The sequence below is a fragment of the Giraffa tippelskirchi genome, chromosome 7 (assembly GCF_054371585.1).
Source record: "Giraffa tippelskirchi isolate mGirTip1 chromosome 7, T2T-mGirTip1v1.2.pri, whole genome shotgun sequence".
Lineage (NCBI taxonomy): Eukaryota > Metazoa > Chordata > Mammalia > Artiodactyla > Giraffidae > Giraffa > Giraffa tippelskirchi.
The window spans coordinates 125,967,622-125,988,528 of NC_137281.1; the positions used below are offsets into that span (position 1 = coordinate 125,967,622).

The 20,907-nt window shown below is 41.7% G+C and overlaps 1 protein-coding gene across 7 annotated transcripts in view; it reads left to right on the plus strand.

Moving 5' to 3' along the window:
- Window positions 1–20,907, plus strand: part of SLC30A4 (solute carrier family 30 member 4) — a 73,265-nt gene that overhangs the window by 27,416 nt on the left and 24,942 nt on the right. For 3 of the 7 annotated variants that reach the window (XM_081511404.1, XM_081511408.1, XM_081511405.1), the window contains exons 2-3: window positions 9,856–9,941; window positions 17,997–18,501. In XM_081511404.1, coding sequence (XP_081367530.1) covers window positions 18,111–18,501 — 391 coding nt within the window. In that variant the 5' untranslated portion in view covers window positions 9,856–9,941; window positions 17,997–18,110. Of the gene's footprint in view, window positions 1–6,965; window positions 7,213–9,639; window positions 9,942–17,679; window positions 17,886–17,996; window positions 18,502–20,907 lie in introns of those variants that run through there. The other 4 variants (XM_081511403.1, XM_081511407.1, XM_081511406.1 and 1 more) reach the window with 3 other exon arrangements.

A 20,907-nucleotide genomic window follows, 5' to 3' on the forward strand; every position in this document is an offset into this window, starting at 1 on the left:
TAAGACAGAGAAACTATTAATGAGAAAGGCCTGGGGACTAGTAGAAATGATCTCCTACAACTAAAGATATAAAGAAGGAACCACAGTGAGAGGGTAGGAGGGGTGGAGACATGGTCTAGCCAGGATTCCTAGCCCTGGGGTGGGTGACTCACAAATGAGAAGACAATTACAATTGCAGAGGCTCACCCCAAGGAACACAGGGTCTGAATCCCACATCAAGTTCCCCAGCCTGAGGGTTCTACACCAGGAAGAGGAGTCACCAGAATGTCTGACGCTGAAGGCCAATGTGGTTTACTTTCGGGAGACCCAGAAGGTTGCTGGAAATAGAGTCCACTTTTAAAGGCAGAACACAAAAGCTCACATACACCAGAACTCAGGACAGACATAGTAATTCAAAAGAAGCCTGGGTCAGTCCCACCAACTGCTATTGGAAAGCTTCCTAGAAAGTTAGGAGGCAACTGGAGCTCACCCTGGGGGCAGAGACATTGGCAGCATCCACTCTGGGGAATCATCTACCACGAGGACATTGTGCTGCAAGTGCCATTTTGGAATCCTCCCTCTAGCTTATTAGTACCAGGACTAGACCCACCCACTAGCCTGTTGGCATCAGTACTGGAACAAACAACTACCAGGCAAAGATTCAGCCCCACCTATGAAGTGGAATATTACTCAGCCATAAAAAAGAATGAACTCTTGCCATTTGCAAAAATGTGGATGGACCTAGAAGATATTATGCTAAGTGAAATAAGTCACACGGTGAAGTGAAGTGAAGTCGATCAGTCGTGTCCAACTCTTTGCGACCCCATGGACTGTAGCCTACCAGGATCCTACGTCCATGGGATTTTCCAGGCAAGAGTACTGGAATGGGGTGCCATTTCCTTCTCCAGGGGATCTTCCCAACCCAGGGATCGAACCCAGGTCTCCCGCATTGTGGGCAGACACTTTACTATCTAAGCCACCAGGGAAGTCCATAGAGAAAGACAAATACGATATGATTTCATTTACATGTGGAATCTAAAAAACAAAGCAAATGAACAAACATAATCAAATAGAAAGAGTTATAGATACAGAGAACAAAAGAGTGGTTGCCAGAGAGAAGGGGGTGGGCAGAAGATAGAAACAGGTGAGGGAGATTAAGAGGCACGGAGTTCTAGATGAAAATAAATGAGTCATGGTATGAAATGTACAGTGTGGAGAATATAATCAATAATTATGTCATATTTTTGAATGGTGACAGTAATTAAACTTATTGTGGTGATAATTTTGAAATGTATAGCAATATACAATCACTATGTTGTGTATAATAACAGGAACTAACATAGTGTTGTAGGTCAATTATACTTCAAAAGCAAACTCATGGAGAAAGAGATCAGAAATGTGATTACCAGAAACAGGGTGGGAGGAGGGGGGACTGGATGAAGGCTGTCAAAAGGTACAAACTTCCAGTTATAAGATAAATAAGTACTAGGGATGAAATGTACCACATGAGAAACATAATTAACACTTGTATGTTATACATGAAAATTGTTAAGATAGTAAATCCTGAGAGTTCTCATCATAAGGAAAAAATTTTTTTTCTATTTCTTTAAACTATATGAGATAATGGATGTTCACTAAGCTTACTGTAGTAATCATTTCATGATGTACGTGAGTCAAATAATTATGCCATACACCTTAAATTTATATAGTGCTGTATGTCAATTTTATTTCAATAGATAAAATCTAGAAATCTGCTGTATGACTATTGTACCTGAAGTCAACAATAATATATATATCAAACAATAATATATCAAACACTTAAAAATTTGTTGGGATTCCCAGGTAGCTCAGTAGTAAAGAATCCTGCCAATGCAGGAGATGGAGTTCGAGCCCTGTGTTGTGAAGATCCCCTGGAGAAGGAAATGGCAACCCACTCCAGTATTCTTGTCTAAGAAATCCCACAGACAGAGGAGCCTGGCAGGCAACAGTCCCTAGTGTTGAAAAGAATCCAACACAACTGAGGGACTGAACATCCACGCGAAAATTTGTTAAGAGGGTAAATCTCATGTTAAGTGTTCTTTCCACAATAAAATAAAATACAAAAATAATTGAACTGCCAAAGAATTCTAACTAGTTTCAGGGTTAGTCAAGACCCCAAATCCAGAACTCCAAAGTATGGGACAGATACCTTGCCACAATCATCAGATACTAGACTTGGGGATTTAAATTCCACACACTCTTGCTCAAAACTAAGCAGAAGAAGGAAATGGAACTATATAAAAAGAAACATGAATCAGATTTTTGGTCAGCTCTATGGTGACATTAAGGCACGACAGTGGACCGATTCAATTCACAAACTTCCCTTTGGTAACAATACTAATGAGTAGAGAACCAGTGAATTTCCTCTCTACAAGTCAGTGTAATATCCTGACCCTTATACCTAACACAGTACAATCACACGTGGCCCTTTTCATAGCAAAAAAGGGAAGGCAAACACTCAGAATCACTTTAGTTTTGAATCTGCAGAACATTCCATACGTTCATATTCAATGCATGCTCCTTGAAAAAACAAACGGTACAACATGGTAAATCAACTATACTTCAATATAAAATAAAAATTAAAAAAAACAGTGGGACAACAGTATATAAAGTGTAGAATATTATAAAGTCTTTCCTCCCCACTTTGCTATGTATCCCTATACTTTGCTATCACTTTAATACGTACCTTCCCAGTGTGGTGTGCACACACACTCATATGCACATGTATACACACAATATTTGAAATAAATGGCGTTATCCTAACCACACCATTCTGCAATTTATTTTCCTTACTAAAAATTTGTATACATGGACCTTAGTTTTTCTAATGACTGCCTAGTATTACATATGACTCACTGAGGCAATGCTTTTTATTTCCATTCTTGTTGGTAAAGCGTCTGCCTACAATTCAGGAGACCCGGTTTCAATCCCTGGGTCAGGAAGATCTCCTGGAGGAGGAAATAGCAACCCACTCCAGTATTCTTGCCTGGAAAATCCCATGGACGGAAGAGTCTGGTAGGCTACAGTCCATGGGGTTGCAAAGAGTCGGACACGACTGAGCGGCTTCACTTTCACATTTCACTTTCCATTTTTAAAATTTTTATTTAAAAGTAATACACCTTACTTGTTCTAAAAATTCAGACTGTGCAGAAAGTACCTAAAATGAGAAACAAAAATCTCCCACCACCAACCCCACCACTCCCACACCCATTACTCAGAGGTTTAACTAACAGTTTCTAAGTTCTACTGTTGATTACCATTTGAAAACTGTATGTAATGTGCTGCGATTCATGGGGTCGCAAAGAGTCGGGCACGACTGAGCGACTGAACTGAACTGAACTGAATATATTTATGGCTCTTCTTCTTGATTTATCAACTATATATTATCTACTGACTCCTCGTGATGAAAAATTAGGAAAAATAGTACATTCACACATGGATGGAAATGAAACACAGCATTTGGCTATTGAATAATCTCCCCCGCATTGCAGGTGGATTCTTTACCAACTGAGCTATGAAGGAAGCCCATTGAAAAATCTCAGCCTGCTACTAATCATGATTCATCTTCTGTGGCAATACAACTTGGTGGCTACAAATAACATTTTAATTATAGAAATATAGTGGTTTAGTAATAAATTGGACTTAGATAAACTCCCCCAGGAGATAGAATACTTCAGTTCTCATTTCATGGCCCTGCTGCCTATTAACTTCGCGACTGTAAACATATTATGTAACCTTGTGGTGCCCTAGTTTCTTATCTCTTCGAATAGGAAAAACTGTATCTTACAGGTCTGCAAGAAGATCAAATTAAATCATGCCTTTGAAAATGCCTTGTAAACCAGGGAGGTATCATTAGCACCTCTTTAGCCACCTCTGTCTTTCCTGGAGCTGGTGAAGGGCAAACAAGGCTGAGAGTCAGGCAGACAGGTCAGGTTGCAAGGTCAGGAATCCTCACCTCTCCCTTCGGCTTCTCAGGTTTCAGCCCCTAAGACATCTGATGGCTAGGGGGTGCCGGTGGGAACAGAAGTTGAAGCAGCAATTGGGTTAGCAGGGTCTGTTTTGTATCCCAAAGATTAAAAAAAGTCTTAAAGCTAAACCAGAAGCTGGAAGCAGGAGAAATAGATGCGTGGTGCATTGATATAGCAATAGATGTGCCCACTCCTTCAGCCTGGAACAGGATTTAAGTGCTTGACGTGGGGATGGGGAGTGGGATGTGTGTAGATATCAGATGTCTTAAGTCTTGAGACAGTCCCTAGAACTGACCCTGGGACAGATGAGCAGAAGGAGAGAGAGGAGCTCCTGGCTGCAGACAGGTCAATGTTATTGCCTGAGCATCCACCACAGTCCCTGAGTATGGGAGTCATATGGGAGAGCTCAGACCCAGAGCCCTCACTCTATGCTTTTGAAGCTAGCTGTCATTCTATAAAAATGGTCTCTGGTGCTAATTCACTTATAGACATGTGAGGAAAGTTCATTCTGTAATTAATTGAGACATTCCATAAAAATACTGCTAACTCACAGCTACAGAGAACAAACTAGCTGTTCCCAGGGAGGACAGGGAAGGGAGGAGGGGCAATATAAGGGTAAGAGATAGGAAAAAAGTGTATTATGGGATTCTATGATATCATGTGTTGTGAAACTTTGGAAAAATGTAAAGCACAATAGAATTTAAATAATCTTTCATCCAATAAAAAAATAGAATGAAAATAATGCTACAGTGGGGGGGGGGAAGAATACAGTTGCTAGAGGTCCTTTGAGGAGGGCAGCACATCACAGCTCTACAGAGTACCCCCTTGCTGTGAGACTGATTTTGTCAGACTACAGATTTGTTCCTGGTGGTCCTGTAGAATACTCATTAACCAAGCTAAAGCATTGTCAAATCCTATACTTGCTTCACATTCCTGCACTTTTAAAAACCAACTAAAATATTTTAAACAAATGCTAGACCCAAGTTATTTCATCCCCACTTACTTCAGTATGTATCTCAAAAACATTATATACACTTTCTTACATATCCACAATATTCTGGTTTGTATTTTTTAATTTCCATAATTTAGGTTAATGAGAAATTAATCCTTTCTTAGGATGCCCTAAGAAAATCAAGTTTTTGAATCTGATGCACAGTGAACTCACTAAGGTAAAATGCCTTACGTAAATGTCTCTTCCAACAGTCACCAGAACCCCTCTGTCTGAACATGATTGTAATGACTGGACTACAATAACCAGGGTCCCTCACCTCTAACAAGCACAAGTCTATTCACACTTGTGTACACATGCACAAACTATGCAACCCACACACGACTAAGGGGAAAATGAAGTGACCTCTTCTACACAATATAATAATCGGTCACTGTAGCAATACTGGTAGGCTATCAAGATAAATAGGGATGCTACCTATACAGAGAACACAAAATCTATACTGGCTTGAAAAAGGGTAAGTGAGAACATCAGAGAGCTAAGAAAGTACCGGCTTGTTGGGAAGGGAACTGAAAACCACAAGCCACTACCAACAGAAGCAGTATTTCATTCCAGGATGAAATTCTGCTGGTTGCACCTCACCACTTCTATCCTGGTGTATAAGACTCTCATTAACCTCCCCTTGCCTTCCCCATTATACCCAGTAGCCTCCTCTTGACTCTTGGGTCCTCAGGGTAGTAACTTCATAGGAAGTCCTCTTTCCCATCCTTCCTCTTCATCTTTGTTACTTCCACTAACTCCCCAAAGTTTTAACTTTAAGAACACACTTCTTTGGCCTAAAGCATATCCAGCACATAGCACAGTGTGTCTGGTTTACAACAAATTCACATGTTGGAATTGTAATGCCCACTGATATGATGGTGTTAGAAGGTGGGGCCTTTGGACAGTGATTAGGTCATGAGAGTGGATAAACAGGATTAGTGCTCTCATAAAGGAGAGCTCGCTGAGCTTCCTAGCCTCTTCTATCATGTGAGAACACAGTGAGGAAGGGCCAGCTATGAGAAAGAGGGTCCTCACCAGGACACAACCATGCTGTTGATGTTGGACTTTAAAGCCTCCAGAAATGTGAGAAATACATTTCTGTTGTTTATATGCCATTTGATTTGTGGTATTTTGTTATAATAGTCCGAACAGACTAAGGTAACCTGCTAAGAAATATGGGTTGGGTAGATGGATGATGAGTGGTTTAAATGAAAGGGTAATACTTCAAGACCTATGTGAGTTTTGATGGAACTCTAATATGACATTGAAAGACCAGTCACCAAAATGAGTAACCAGTCATAACAAGCGGCTAATCACCCAAAAGAGTATAAAAGTGAGAATGTTACATACACACCTTCCCCACCACCATCCCCAACCAGCAAGCAGAGAAGGGAGAAAAATGTCAGAATGGAAAGATGATGGGCACTTGGCTTGGACAAATTTTGACTCCACCATTCTCTAGTTGGGAGACTTATATATGGACAACAGTGCACCAGACAACAGGCTGAGGTCTGTGGCTCTGGTTCCTCTGTTCAACAATCGCTTTTTGAATACCTACTATGTGCCAGGCAGAGGACCAGGTGCGGGAGATATAGCGGTGAGCAAACACAGGCAGTCCCCCATTCTCATGAAACAGAGAGTCTAACAAGGCAGTTGGAGGCAGCTCTTAATCAAATAACATCACTAATGAAAATAAAGTTACATAGTGAGACATTAGTGCATGTAACAGATGGACTTATCTAGATTTGAGGTGCTATGAGTGCCGTGGGGGAGAGTGGCTCCAGAGTTTACCTAGAATTAATTAGGTAAAGGAACGGTGAGGAAAACCATTCCAAATAAGGCACCTGTGCTTACAAAGGCTGTGATCAAAGCCTCAAACAATGCAAGTTCAGTGTGGCTTCCTGTTAAGAGTGCCTGAGCTAGGGGTGGAGGGGAGGGTGGAGACTCAGTCAGATTTCTATTCTGAAAAGTCCAATCCATTTTAACAGGACCCCTGGGAGCCTGGGACAGCCACAAGCAGAGCACTCTGTGGGTTCTGGGACCCCAGCTGCACCCCATCTATATGAGGACAGGTGCCGGAGTCCAGCTCCAGCAGGTCCAGGGGTTCCCTCAGGATGGACGGCGTCGGCGATGCGAATGAGAAGGCACAGCGAGTCTTAGCGTTTTCCAAGTGTCTACTACTTTTATTGTTTTTTAAGACAGCTTTTATATTTTTAGTGGTATATAGAAACAAAGGTAAAGTATAGAGTCATACCAATTCAGCTTAAGGGACATACCAATTCAGCTTAATGGGTATATCTTAATGGGCCTATCAATTTAGCTTAATGGGCCAGCAGTTTCGACCCTCATCGAAGCCGTTTGCATGTCTTTAGTTACAAAAAGCCTCATTTTGTTTACATCATCTTCTGGCCTGGTGGCCTGCTAACACCTTGTGACTCTCCATTGATAAGGGTTGATCAGTCAGAACACTTTTGTATCGGGCACGTGAGGAAAGAATTCATCAACAGGAAGTTTTAAGGTAAAACCTGTTTTTGGTAATTTACTCTATGCCTTGAGCTTAACAGAAAAGAATGTGGTTCCATAAAGTCATAGAACAGCAAGCTGAAGTTCAACTTTAAGTAAGAATAATCAGTTAAATCAACAATTGTCTTATTATTTGTATTAAAGCTAAACTTCTATTTATATAAATCTCTAACTATTATGCTTTCATTATACAGGCTAAATACATTAAGAGTAAAAACATAGTGAGTAAATATAGATTAAGTAACAGTTTCACAAAGCAATATTTTTTATATTTCCTAACAAGCCTTTTTTCCTGCGAAGGGTTTTGTGCCCATAGGGGCTTTCTGTGCGGAGGCTCTCAATGCTGTTTTATTACTAGGGAGCAGTCATGTACATTAGCTCCAAAGGCACAGGGACATTTATTAAACAAACCAATATGTTAGCAAAAGGAATTTAGATTAGCATACTCTATATCCCAGATAATTTTATTTAGGGTGCTACCGTTCAGGGGCCTTGTTGATTTGAGGTTTCAGAATGGTCTATTTTAGAAGGGAATCAGGAAAGGCCTTTTGCCTAAGTCACAGAAAATAAAAAGAGGTTTATTATAGCAAGCATCAGAAAGAGAGATATCATCTTTAAGGTGAGTGCTGAGGCAGCCTCCCGAGAATTCCCTGAGGCCTGAGTTGCTCTGCTCGTCAGTCCTTCTCCTCATGACTCTGTCATGGGTGGGATCTCGTGAGCTGGCTCCCAGCAGACAGGTAGGCTGCCTTAACAGAACATTAGGAAGCAGGGACTGATGGACCTGAGTAAAGAGCCTGAATTCTCCAGCATCTGTGCTAGGAAGGGGCTCACTGACATGTGTATGTGATCAAGCAGGGGGAGAATGCAGTAAAATCCCTAACTTTTAACTAGCGAAGGGTCTAGATCAGGGACAGCAAACTACAACCCAAGAGCCAGATCCAGCCAGCACCTATTTCTGGACAGCCCACAAGTTAAGAATAGTTTTCACATTTTTAAACGGCTGAAAAAAGATCAAAAGAAGACCAATATTTTGTGCCAGGTGAAAATTACGTGAAATTCACATTTCCGTGTCTATAAATAAAGTTTTATGGGAAAACAATGCTGCTCGTTTGTTTACTATCGTCCATGGCTGCTTTCACGACACAGCAGCAGAGCTGATAACTGCCACCAACACTAGGGTAGTGCTGCAAAGCTAAAATTATTTACTATCTGGCTCCTTATAGAACAAGGTTGCCTGTCCTTCGGCTAGTCAGAAGAGCCTATAAATCTGAGCATGTGGTCAGACAACTGACAAATGAGCTTTAGTGGGAACAAGTGCAAACTAATGCACATTGGGATAAAAATATACAAACTATTTATAAAATGAAGACAAGGCTCTGAGCTATGAGGTCACAGCTCAGAACTAAACACAATGGCAAAGACTGAAGGCAGCTAGAGGAACAGTGTGTGAATTTCCTGCCCCAGACCATAAGAATCAGTACACAATGGATGGGGTTGGTTATCTGATGACATCCCTGGATAGAGGCCTGGGGGAGTGATTTCTCAGACAACTAAGCTAAAATTCAACCTAGAAGAAAGAAAGGCTATATTATTTTGCACTTTCACTTAAAAGTTATATACAGACATAGATAAGGACAGTCTGCATATAATCTCCAGAAGAAATTAGTGATAAAGATTTAGAATGCGTGGTATTACTGCTGGGCTACTGGGGGATGGGTTATCATCAAGACTTTGTCTTGTTCAACTTTATAGCCCCAGTCCCTAGTTCAATGATTGGCATATGATAAGCGTTCAAACAATATTTGTTGAGTAAAAGGAGAGAAGGAAGGGAGAAAAGGAAGATGAGAAGGAAGGAGGGAGGGAGAGGAAGAGAGAGAGGATGAAGGAGGGAAAGAAGGAGGGAAACTGGGTAGAACCTGTAGAGTTTGAAGGCTGAATAGGAGTTGGACATCCTCCAAGAATGAGGAAGAACATCCCAGTGGGAAAACAGAAGCATAAGAGGCCAGGAGAGACAATGAGGCCTGGAAAATATATCACAATAAAACTCCCTGTCACCTTTGCTCTATCTCCAAGGTAACTTGGTTTCTCCTACCACCGGCCCTGTGAAGGGGCCAGGGCCACAGGAGAGGTGTGTCCTCCAGGACAATTAAGGCGTCAGCCACACAGTAAGCTCCTCAGACTCTCCAGGCAGTAGGGCATACACTGATTTCTTCAGCCTGATCCTCAGGGGTAGTTTCCACCCCTGCAAAGCTGATAGAACTGCCCTGGGACCTTGGCGGCTCTAGCAGGGTCATCGGGGGCCCTACCTCGTGTGGCCGCCTCCCTCTTGGACACCTCTGACCTCTTCCATTTCAGCGTAACAGGATTCACGTCTGGAGACTTCCCTGAGACACCCAGCCACGTGTGCTGCAAGTCTGAAAGGAACAAGGTGCCTTTCTGAGGTAAGATACTCTACCTGCCCGACAAACATTCAGCCAGGGCTCCAGAATCCAAATGTTCAGGGTTCTGGAATCTATTCTCGCTGCGAGGGAAACTCATCCTAGTAATGTGAAAGTCCCAGGCCCTGGGAATCCCCTCTGTCCCAAGCCAACCAGGACAGTTGGTCACCTGCCAGATGGATTCCTCATTTAATACACTGGGCTGGTTGGGGAGGAGGAAATTTCCCTCTCTGTCCCTCTGAATTCATGTGTCTGAACTTAAAATTAATGGAAAAAAAGAAACAAATTTTAATTCATGCCCACGGAAGGCCCATAGAATGAGACCGAAGAAGTAGCCAAAGTAGGCAGACTTTATACTTTTTTCTCTTTGGCTACCCTGGGTCTTCGTTGCTGTACCCAGGCTTTTTCTAATTGCGGTTGTTAAGCCATGTCCACCTCTTTGCAACCCCATGGACTGAAACCCACCAGGTTCCTCTGTCCATCGGATTTCCCGGGCAAGAATACTGGAGTGGATTGCCACTTTCTTCTGTAGGAGGATCTTCCCCACCCAAGGATCAAACCTGTCTCCTGCTTGGCAGGCAGATTCTTTACTGCTGAGCCATCTGGGAAGCCCCTCTAATTGCAGTGGCAGGGGCTACTTTTCCTTGCCTTGTGCAGCCTTCTCATTGCAGTAGCGTCTCTTGTTGGGGAGCACAGGCTCTAGGTGCACGAGCTTCAGTAGTTGCAGCACACAAGCTCATACCATGTATGGCTCACAAGCTCGAGAGTGTGGGCTCAGTAGCTGTGGCACACAGGCTTATTTGCCCCACAGTATGTGGAATCTTCCTGGACCAGGGATCGAACCCATGTCCCCTGCACTGGCAGGAAGATTCTTAATCATTGGACCACCACTGGAAGGACTGGTGCTGAAGCTGAAGCTTCAATACTTTGGGCACCTGATGTGAAGAACAGACTCACTGGAAAAGACCGTGATACTTGGAAATACTGAGAGCAAGAGGAGAAGCGGGTGACAGAGAATGAGATGGTTGGATGGCATCACTGACTCAGTGGATGTGTGTGTGTGTTAGTAGCTTAGTCATGTCTGACTCTTTGCAACCCCATGGACTATAGCCTGCCAGGCTCCTCTGTCCATGGAATTCTCCAGGTAAGAATACTGGAATGGATTGCCATTTCCTTCTCCAGGGGATCTTCCTGACCCAGGGATTGAATCCACGTCTCCTGCACTGCAGGCAGATTCTTTACCATCCGAGTTTGAGCAAACTCCAGGAGATAGTGGAGGACTGGGAAGCCTGGTGTGCTGCAGTTCGTGGGGTCACAAAGAGTTGGACACAACTTAGCAACTGAACAACAACAAAAACCAGGGAATTCCATATTTTATACTTTTTAGACAAACTTTTTTGTGAGGAACTGACAGGACAAAGAAACTTAGGTTCTGGGTGCCCAATTCATGAAGAATCAGAACAGTTTTGGTTCGGGGTAGTAAGCTAAAGAAGTAGTGAAGGTTTGTTTACATAGGCTTCTCAGTTCCAATTCCCTATCTTTGGTGATAAGGTGTCCTTGTATCTGCAGATGTAGGGAGTGTACTTTTCACAAGGGAGATTTATTTCCTGCTTTCAGGAAGACAGAAGGTGCAGAGTGTCTCTTCTTTGATTGACCATAACTTTGATTCAAGATAAATAATATGCCATCGAGGCATATTTTTGGGGTGGCCTACCCAACAGGCCTCTTGCTCCACTGTTCCCAGACCTCATGTGGGCCTGCTGCAGAGAAACTGCTGCCTCCCAGAATGTGCAGAGTGGCTCCTTCTGGATCAGGGAAGGGACAGCATGGGCCTGTTGGGTCACTGGGAACAGAAGAGACCAAGACACCAAGGAGGAGGGGTTCCCAAGGAACCTCAACAATTGGAAACTTGGATCTAGGACTCCCATCTTTTATCTGGTGTCTGTATGTATTTTTGTGTAAACAATGAGGATGAAACAGTACTTGGTATCAGGGAAAACTTTCAACATTTACAATGTTTGAAGATAGGGAAGAACTAACAAAGGGAAGACTGTCTGAAACCTTCTTTGTGAGTAAGCAGAATGTGAGTTATTAAAATATAAATAACAAAGAGGAATATATAATTTTGTGGGTCAGTATAAAACAGTTGTAATAATTACAGTAATTTATATCTAATGACCATGTAGCCTAGTGATTACGAGGCATTATTGTGTCATGTAAATCATACACAAAGATCTTTGTGATTAGGGTACTAATTTCTGCTCAGTCATGTGTGCACTGGTGGCCAGCTTAAAACCATTAAAAGTAATTTAGGTTGGCTTAGTCTGGTTTGTTTTGCTTCAGGGAATACAAAGAATGAAATAGTAGGTGAACTTGTTTCATCTGATTCAGCAAGGACCAATATAAAGATACTTAAAAAAAAAAATTAACGCCATCTTTATTTGTAAAAGAATTCTGGGAAAAAGTCAAAGTACTTTGTAGATTTTAATCTAATCAATCCTCACAATAACCCCGGGAGGGAGTTCTTACACAATGGCCTTCTTTGTTTAAAGCCACCAGTTGTCAGAGGCCACAAAAGAGTCCCTTTGTCTGCCATTGCTTCTTTGTCCCAGTTTAATTCATAAATGTTATAACGTTCTTTGAAATGAGTCTAGTATAAATACAAACTACTAGTATATTAATAATCTCTAGTCATTATGAGACATATTGACCTCCCCGGTAAGAATTTCTTACAAATGACTTTACACACTAGCTTAAAGATATAGAAATGTTTGTTAGAAAGGAATTTAAAGTTATGGATGAACTCTCTATAACAAAAATATTTTCATCTATTAATTACATGTATTTACAGTGTTGTGCTCTGAGCACAATGTCAGCTACTAAGGGCACACAGAGCCTAGGAGAGAAATAAATTGTAACAGTGAAACAATGTGGTGGTGATCAAGAGGTCTAAATGAGTCAAAACATGTTTAATAAACCAAAGATGGAGCATAGCAATCCTAAGAAGGATATCTGATGACCAGCATTCACCTGTACCCTTGGTTTGCATTTTGATTTAGATGCCATGGTCTTTAATAGTTCTCACTAGCAAAGTAGGTTAAGCGGGTATTTCACATTCAAAACCTCATTGGATTCTTACAGTGTCGCTATGAAACAGGTAGGACAAATCTTATTTTCCACTATTAACACACAAGAAAATGAGCTCAGCAATAGTACACTGCTAGAGATCACAGTGAATAGATGGCAAAATTAGAAGCTGAAACCAGGTTTCCCAAATTCCACTCTCATCTTCAAGTTTCCTCAGCCCCAGCCACAACCTCCAAACTCCAGGACTGATGTGCTTAGTTCTTTTTTTATATATACATTTTTTAAGTTGATATGTTGTATTTTTATTTTTATTCAGTTCAAGAAATTTTTTTTTGGGCAGAGGAGCATGCAGGGTCTTAGTTCCCTGACCAGGGATCCGCTTGCAGTGGAAGGGCAGAGTGGTGAGTCTTAACCACTGGACTAAAGGGAAATCCTATGCTTAGTTCTTAAATTACTGTCACAGCTGGGACCTCCTATTCCCTTTCATTTCAGCCAGACATGATTAGAGAAATCCATAGGAATATTTAATTAAAAAAAAAAAAGACAGAAACAAAGATATGAAAACAGCAAACTTGTTTGAAGGTAGGTTTGGCTCACAGGTTGGTGAAATGGTAGATGGTCTCTAGAGCCAGAGATCTCCTTTATTTCTTCCCTGGCCAAGAAGGCAACTGCCTGTCCTCAGGTAATCTATTTCTGGTATTTCTTCTCCCCTGGAGGAGAGGTTAAACTGAATCTCCAGCCACTGTGTTACTAGAGTAATCCATGAAAAGATGAAAGCATTACCTTCACCAGAGTTGTGTATCACATCACTAACTCTTGTTCATACCCATCCAACAGCTTTCATCCCCTCCTGAAAAAGGTAAGGGAACACATTCCAAAAACATCCTATAGGAACCTCCTACAGCCACATACTCCAACAGACAAAGGAGTTCTCAGGATGGGGAATATGCAGCATTTGAACCTGTCAGCTAAATAGATGAAGCACCTTTTCCACATTTCAATTAAAAAAAAAAACTTTTCCCCCCTTCCATTCCCAAACAGGATTTCATAGGACTTCCATTCCCAAACAGGATTTCATAGGACAATGCAGAGGTCTCAAGTTGCCGGCAAATCGTTGTTGAATGAAACAGAGATCTCTCCTAACGTATCCCAAGAAGTCTAGATATTTTTCTGCAGATTATTCCATTTTTATGCAGAAAGAAACCAAGAGGGACAGTGTAGAGTGATGGTTAAGAGCTTGAGCTCTGAAACCAAACTGATCTGGAATCGAGTTCCTGCTCTGTTTGCAGCACAACTCTGGCCAAGTTACCTCATCTCCCTGAGATTCTATGTCTCCATCTACTTAAAAAATAGTAATCGCTGGCTTTGATAGAGCACTTACTATGTGCTAGGAACTAGGTATGCTAAGTTTTACATGCTCTATATGCATTAATCTTTATTAAGGCCCTGTGAAGCAGGTATGATTATCACTCCCACTTCATAGGTAAGAAAATTGAAGCATGAAGAGGTTAAACAGTTTGCCAGAGATTATATGACTCTAAGTGGTGAAGCCAGGATGCAAACACAAGTAGCCTGACTCCCACACCCATGCTTTGTATCACTAGTGATTATATCCTAGTGATGCTGTAAGGATTAAATGAACTCAGGTAAATCAGATCCTCTGCCTAGTGCCTGGCAGATAAACAAGCCTTAAGCAAAGGTTAGCTGTAGTATTATTTTTAGCACTGTCATTTGTTCCAAGAGATATCTGGGTTTTAACATAGGATATTTTGCATCTATTCCAGTTAACCGCCCTGAGATATGTGTCCTGAAGCCTGTGTGTTACATGTTACCTGGTTAAGAGATAGGCTAAATGGTTGACAACTTTTTCCATTTGCCCAGGCAAAGTACTAAGAATTATTAACTCTCTTATAAAAGAATGGCATACTGATCAAGAGCTAGCATACTTGCAGCTTATAAATGAGTTGTGTTTCAAAAGCTGATTTATCTATTGTTATAAACTCTGAATATGAAGACATAAGGTTGAAAATGGTGGTTACCTTCCAAGACTATTTACAGAAATCTATTTATTTAGCCCCCTTTAAAGTTCAGTGATAGAAATCATGCCACTAGCTCAAGGCAGGCCTAGGAACAAGAGTCCATGCAATAAAAGAATAAGAAAGGTGTCTTTTCTGGAACAGAGGAAAGTCAATATCAACTATATTAGTCATCTATTGCTGTGTAACAACTTACCCCCAAACTTACCATATTTTAGCTCTTCCCAACAAAGTTTACTGTAAATATCAAAAGCAAACAAACAAAACACATACTCTTGCCTCATCTTGCTTTTAAAAACATCTATCTCCATTCCTTAATGGAATCTCATTTGCAAAATTTTAATTAAAGAATGATCACATTCCTGAAATACTTTATTCAGTTGTTATTTCTCATTAGTGGCATTTCAGGCAATATAACAAATTAAAAGTACTAACAACAAATAAACTACTCCCAATCTGGATGGATTAATATTAGAATTAAGAAAGCAACCTTCAGGAAAATTTCTTCCTTCTGTTGATAATCACTGGGGTCCCCTAGTTATTAAATACTCTGGCTCTAGGGTTCTAGGGGATCACTGATCCAGTTTTCCTAACCTGACTCCCATGGCTGCAGTTCTGTAGGAATATCATGGGCATTCAAAGGTGAGTTGCACCTGAGACATGCAAGATTCTAAAGTGTAATCTGGATCTTCAGAAGAAAATGATGTTTCATATGAGTTTTTATTGTATTTTCTGTAACTTAAAATGTGGTAATTCATATAGATTGTTGTTAAAATATACTTATAAACACTAGATTAATGGGAGTTTGCACTATGATTCAACTCCAAGTAGAAAGCTAGGGTCTTGATCTGTGAGTTCTCCTAACAGTGCTGTTGTTTTAAATCTTATTTGAGTCTGAACCCCATCTGAGAATACAGTGAAGGCTAACAGATCTACTCAATAAAATACATATACCCACAAAATTTTGCATGTAGTTTTAAGGCCTCCAAATCCCCTAAGACTCATCCCGAGAATCACCAGAGAAACAGGAGGTGGGACTTATTTCATTTTGTCATTAAAATTAGATCTAAATTAGAAGCTACTACTAAAAACTTAATTCTTTTTAAACCTTGTTGTTAAATAGAATCAACAGCCAGTACAGATACTTCTACAGTAAGTTTCCTACGTACAAATGAGTTCCATTCTGGGAGCATGTTTGCAAGTCTAATTTGTTCCAAGTTAGCCTAGGTACCCAACTAACAAAATGAGCTCTACAGTACTGCACTGTAATAGGTTTATAATACTTCATAATACTTTTTACACAAATAATGCATAAAAACAGACACAAAAATAAACATTTTTAATCTTATAGTACCTTAAAGTACAGTAGTACAGTACAACAGCTGGCATACAGGGATTGGCACTGAGTGAACAGGCAAGAAGAATTACTGATTGGACAGAGAGGAGGTGGGAGCTGATAGCGCTGAAGGATTGTCAGCAACAGGAGATAGAGGGCAAACTGTAATTTCACTCACACTTGACGTTAATGGCACAGGTTCTGATTCCTTGCTGGATTCAAGTCTATCTACATTCTTGGGAAGAAAAAAAAAAAAGATCCAGGGATGTCTGGGTAGTACTATATAACAGCTACATCACTGCTGCTTTTAAACTTGCTTCCAGACATCCTGAGCTTAAAATAAAGATACTGTACTACTATACTCTATATAGTACTGTACAGTAAAGTACACAAAAGCACAACCACTTGTAGAGGATGCGCATATATGATAATGTATGCATTGGAGAAGGAAATGGCAACCCACTCCAGTATTCTTGCCTGGAGAATCCCAGGGATGGCGGTGCCTGCTGGGCTGCCATTTATGGGGTCGCACAGAGTGGGACACGACTGAGGTGACTTAGCAGTAACATGCCAAACAGGTGAACTAACCTACGTGATTAGACGGTGGGAAAGCATGGAAAGCATGTTCGCATCCTTGAAAGTTCACATCTTGGACCAGTCACAACTCGAACGTTGGTATGTAGGAGACTTACTGTACTATAGTTCCTGTGCTTGGGTTTAGTCCATACTGTAAATACCTTGGCAGCAAAAGGAACCTGATAGGGAGCACACAGATAACACATATTTGCTGAAAAACAACAGTAAATATAAAGCAGGACACTGAACTGCTGACGACAACAAGCTTTGCCCTCTCCAAGCTGATCTGACTGTGCAGCAAATTTTGCCAACTTGCCCGAGAGGCAGCAACTCTAATGGCAGAAAAGCTGCTCAACTTAGCAAGAAAGGGTTACATTCTCTTTTCGCCAAGCATCCGAAACCCAGATCTCAATGCAAGATTCTCTAGGCCGTCCTTCAGTGGAGCGAACTCCTGGCAGCAACGCCCAGCCTCGGGTGGGCGGGACCCTAGAAATCTACCCACTTAACCCGAGGACTCCAGCTCCATCCGACCCGGCCTCCCAGCCTCGGGAAGTGGAGAGTCGGGTGAGGGCCGGGGGACGCGTCGCGCGCCCCTGCCCTGCCCCGCCCCTCGCGTGCGCCTCTGCCGGGCGCGCCAGGCCTCCGTGTCCTCGCGCCCACCCCTCCCTGGCGCGGCTCGCCCGCGGCCGCTCCAGCGCACGCGCGCGGCTTCGCGCAGGGCGGGGAGAGGCGGCGGCCGCAGGCGCCCGGCCCCGAACCTGTCAGACTCGGGAAGCCGGCCTGGAGCAGCGGGCGCTGCAGGCTCGAGGACCTCCCCGCTCCTTCGCGGCCCCGGGCCGAGATGTGCGAGCCGGCCCCGCGGAGCCGGCCAGGGGCGGGGAGATGAGCGGCGGCCCGGCAGCGGCACCCCAGGTAGAGCGCTGCCCCCTTTCGGAGCCCCGGCGCCCCCGGCCGCCCCGGGCTTCAGAACTTGTGGGCTCTGTCGGGCCGCCTTTAATTTATAATGTGTTTCGTCTCCCACAGGATGAGGAGGGACGCGCCGCAGTGCCGCTGGGAACTGGCTCTCGAGTGAAGTAGGAGTCGCCGGCCGCCCGCCTGCACCCAGCCGCTCGGCCCCGCGGCCGCTCAGCCAGTGCCATGGCAGGATCCGGCGCGTGGAAGCGCCTCAAATCAATGCTGAGGAAGGATGATGCGCCGCTGTTCTTAAATGACACCAGCGCCTTTGACTTCTCGGACGAGGTGGGCGACGAGGGGCTTTCTCGGTTTAACAAACTTCGAGTTGTGGTGGCCGACGATGGTTCCGAAACCCCGGAAAGGCCTGTTAACGGGGCGCACTCGGCCCTCCAGGCCGATGATGACTCCTTGCTGGACCAGGACTTACCTTTGACCAACAGTCAGCTGAGTTTGAAGGCGGACCCCTGTGACAACTGCAGCAAGCAGAGAGAGTTGTTGAAGCAGAGAAAGGTGAAAACCAGATTGACCATTGCTGCCGTTCTTTACTTGCTTTTCATGATTGGAGAGCTTGTAGGTGAGTTGTGTTGCCAACTCACTTTCCACTTACCTTGCCTACTGCTTTGGGGTTTAAACTTGCTTTTTAGGAAGCTTGTTATTTATGAAGATACTGATCTGGTGATGTGATGAGGCCTCACAAACTGCAAATCAGCCTAGGTACAACATAAACTTCCAAAGATAACTTTTGACATTTTCTAGTTCTCTGAACACCGTGTCATCTACTGTAAAGTTAAGGACATTATCTTCATTATATATCATATAACTTCCTGTTTCAGAAAAAAAAAATCTGATAAAACACTAGGTTAATTTTTGAAACGTTTAAAATGGTAAATGATTCTAAAATTACTTAGAAAAATAACATTTTACTATATGAAGGGACCTTACTGAACACCTGCTTCACCTTTTTTAAGAGATCTGAGGGCACAGAGGTTAAATAAATTATGAGGACACTTAAGTAAGTGAAGATCTATTGTCTTGATTTTTTTTTCCTCTGCAATTGAATTTAGTGGTTGTTTACTATTTCCTTTTGTATTTATATCCAGGAAATTTGCATAGCTAAATACTACTAACTAACCTCAAAGTTCTTCATTTTAAGGAGGATCTGAAAGCCAGACGTCTTCCCCAGATTTTATGAATTTGGCTTTTTCACTTTTTAATTATTCAAGTAATGGAGTTTTACTATCAAATACATTCTCCATTTAGAGATTAATTTCAGAGTCACATTAGTATAACTGCTAACTTCTCTAAGTGATAATTGATAAAGTGACATTAAAGAAAGGAGATTATTCTCCTGTGTCTCCTTTTTTATATTTTGCCACGCCCTGGGGTTTGTGAGATCTTAGTTCCTAGACCAGAGACTGAACTTCTGAGGTAGTCCTAACCACTGGACTGACAGGGAATTCCCTCCTGTGTTCTCTTAAGGATGAACTATGATGAGAACAGAGGAAGCTGTCTGGATTTAAGATGCTGGCTGGAGGTTACGTGCAGAAAAATTATGTACATTTCCTAACTCGTTTCATAACACTCCTCCCCAGTGCTCACTTCAGCCATGCTAACCTTCTTTCTCCCTTTGACTCACAAAGCTCTTTTCCTGCCCATAATGCCTTCAAACTGACTGGCCCCTCTAAGTCAGTGGCTTTCAACCTTTTTTGATCTCACTGTAGTAAGATACACGTTTACCATAGTGACCTGTGTAGGCATACATGCATACATATGTAAGTATGTTCAGACACATACACATGTGTAGAAATATATGTATAACTAAAACAAAAGTTGCACATCATGTGATGTGTTCTACTGTTTTTTTTAATTATGATCCAGCCCATAATTGATTTCATGGTCTATAAATGGGTCATAGCCCGAAGTTTGAAAAACACAGCTTTATATGGACTGCCTTTTCCCAAAACATTCTTGGATGATTTCTTGTCATTCATATCTCATCTCAAAAGATACCTCTTAGAGACCTTTCTGACTGCCTATAGGTCTATTCTCCCCTGTTCCTTCCCCTACTTTAAAAGCCCTCAGACTATCTTGCTTGTATATTCACTTGTTTAATGTCATTGTCCACTGAAATATAAGCTCAGTTACCAGCACATAGCACAATGACTAGCAAAGAGTATACTTTCAATAAATTTTCATTTAATTAATAATCACTGTTTGAGAATTATAAATGTTTACACTGTAAAGAAAGGAGTGGAAGCTGAGATCAGATAAGGTATGATCTCAGCAGACTGAGTCAATGATGCCCAAATTCACATGAATATGGAATCATTCAGTTAATATTTAATATTTGAAGTTAAATCACATTTAATCACAATTTCCCCCTTAAAATTAGAGTTTACACCTATAAAAATTACTAGGATATAATTGCCCTGACTTATCATTTTTTAAGTCTCTTACTTGGTAAATGATGTTTTGCGAAAGCTACAATAAGGATTTCTTTTCAAATACTAACTTGATTTTCAAGTATGAAAATCTTGTCAAACACTGTAGAGATGCTAGTACTTAGAATAGACATTAACCATATTATTCAGAATGTTACATAGAATTAAATTGTATACAGTAGAGCATTTATTACAATGTGTCAAAAGCACTTAGAAATAAAGCATCTTATATAGAAAGTATGGAGTAATTTTTAAAATGAAATAATTTAAAAATCTGAAAGAGGAGACTTGATTTTGAATCTTGGGTTTGCGCTGAGACATTAGGCAAGGTCAGTTCTTTCCATTCAGCAAGTATTTCTTGGTATACTTACTATGTACCAGGCAGTGTGCTGTGGTGTTCCAGATATACAATGGAGAACAAAACTATTAGGATCCCTACTATCTAAAACACTTAATCTAATGTTTGGAGGACATTATGTCCTCCTGTAATGGAGGATACAGATGTTAAACATGCAAGAAAATTTAAAATGCAAATGGTT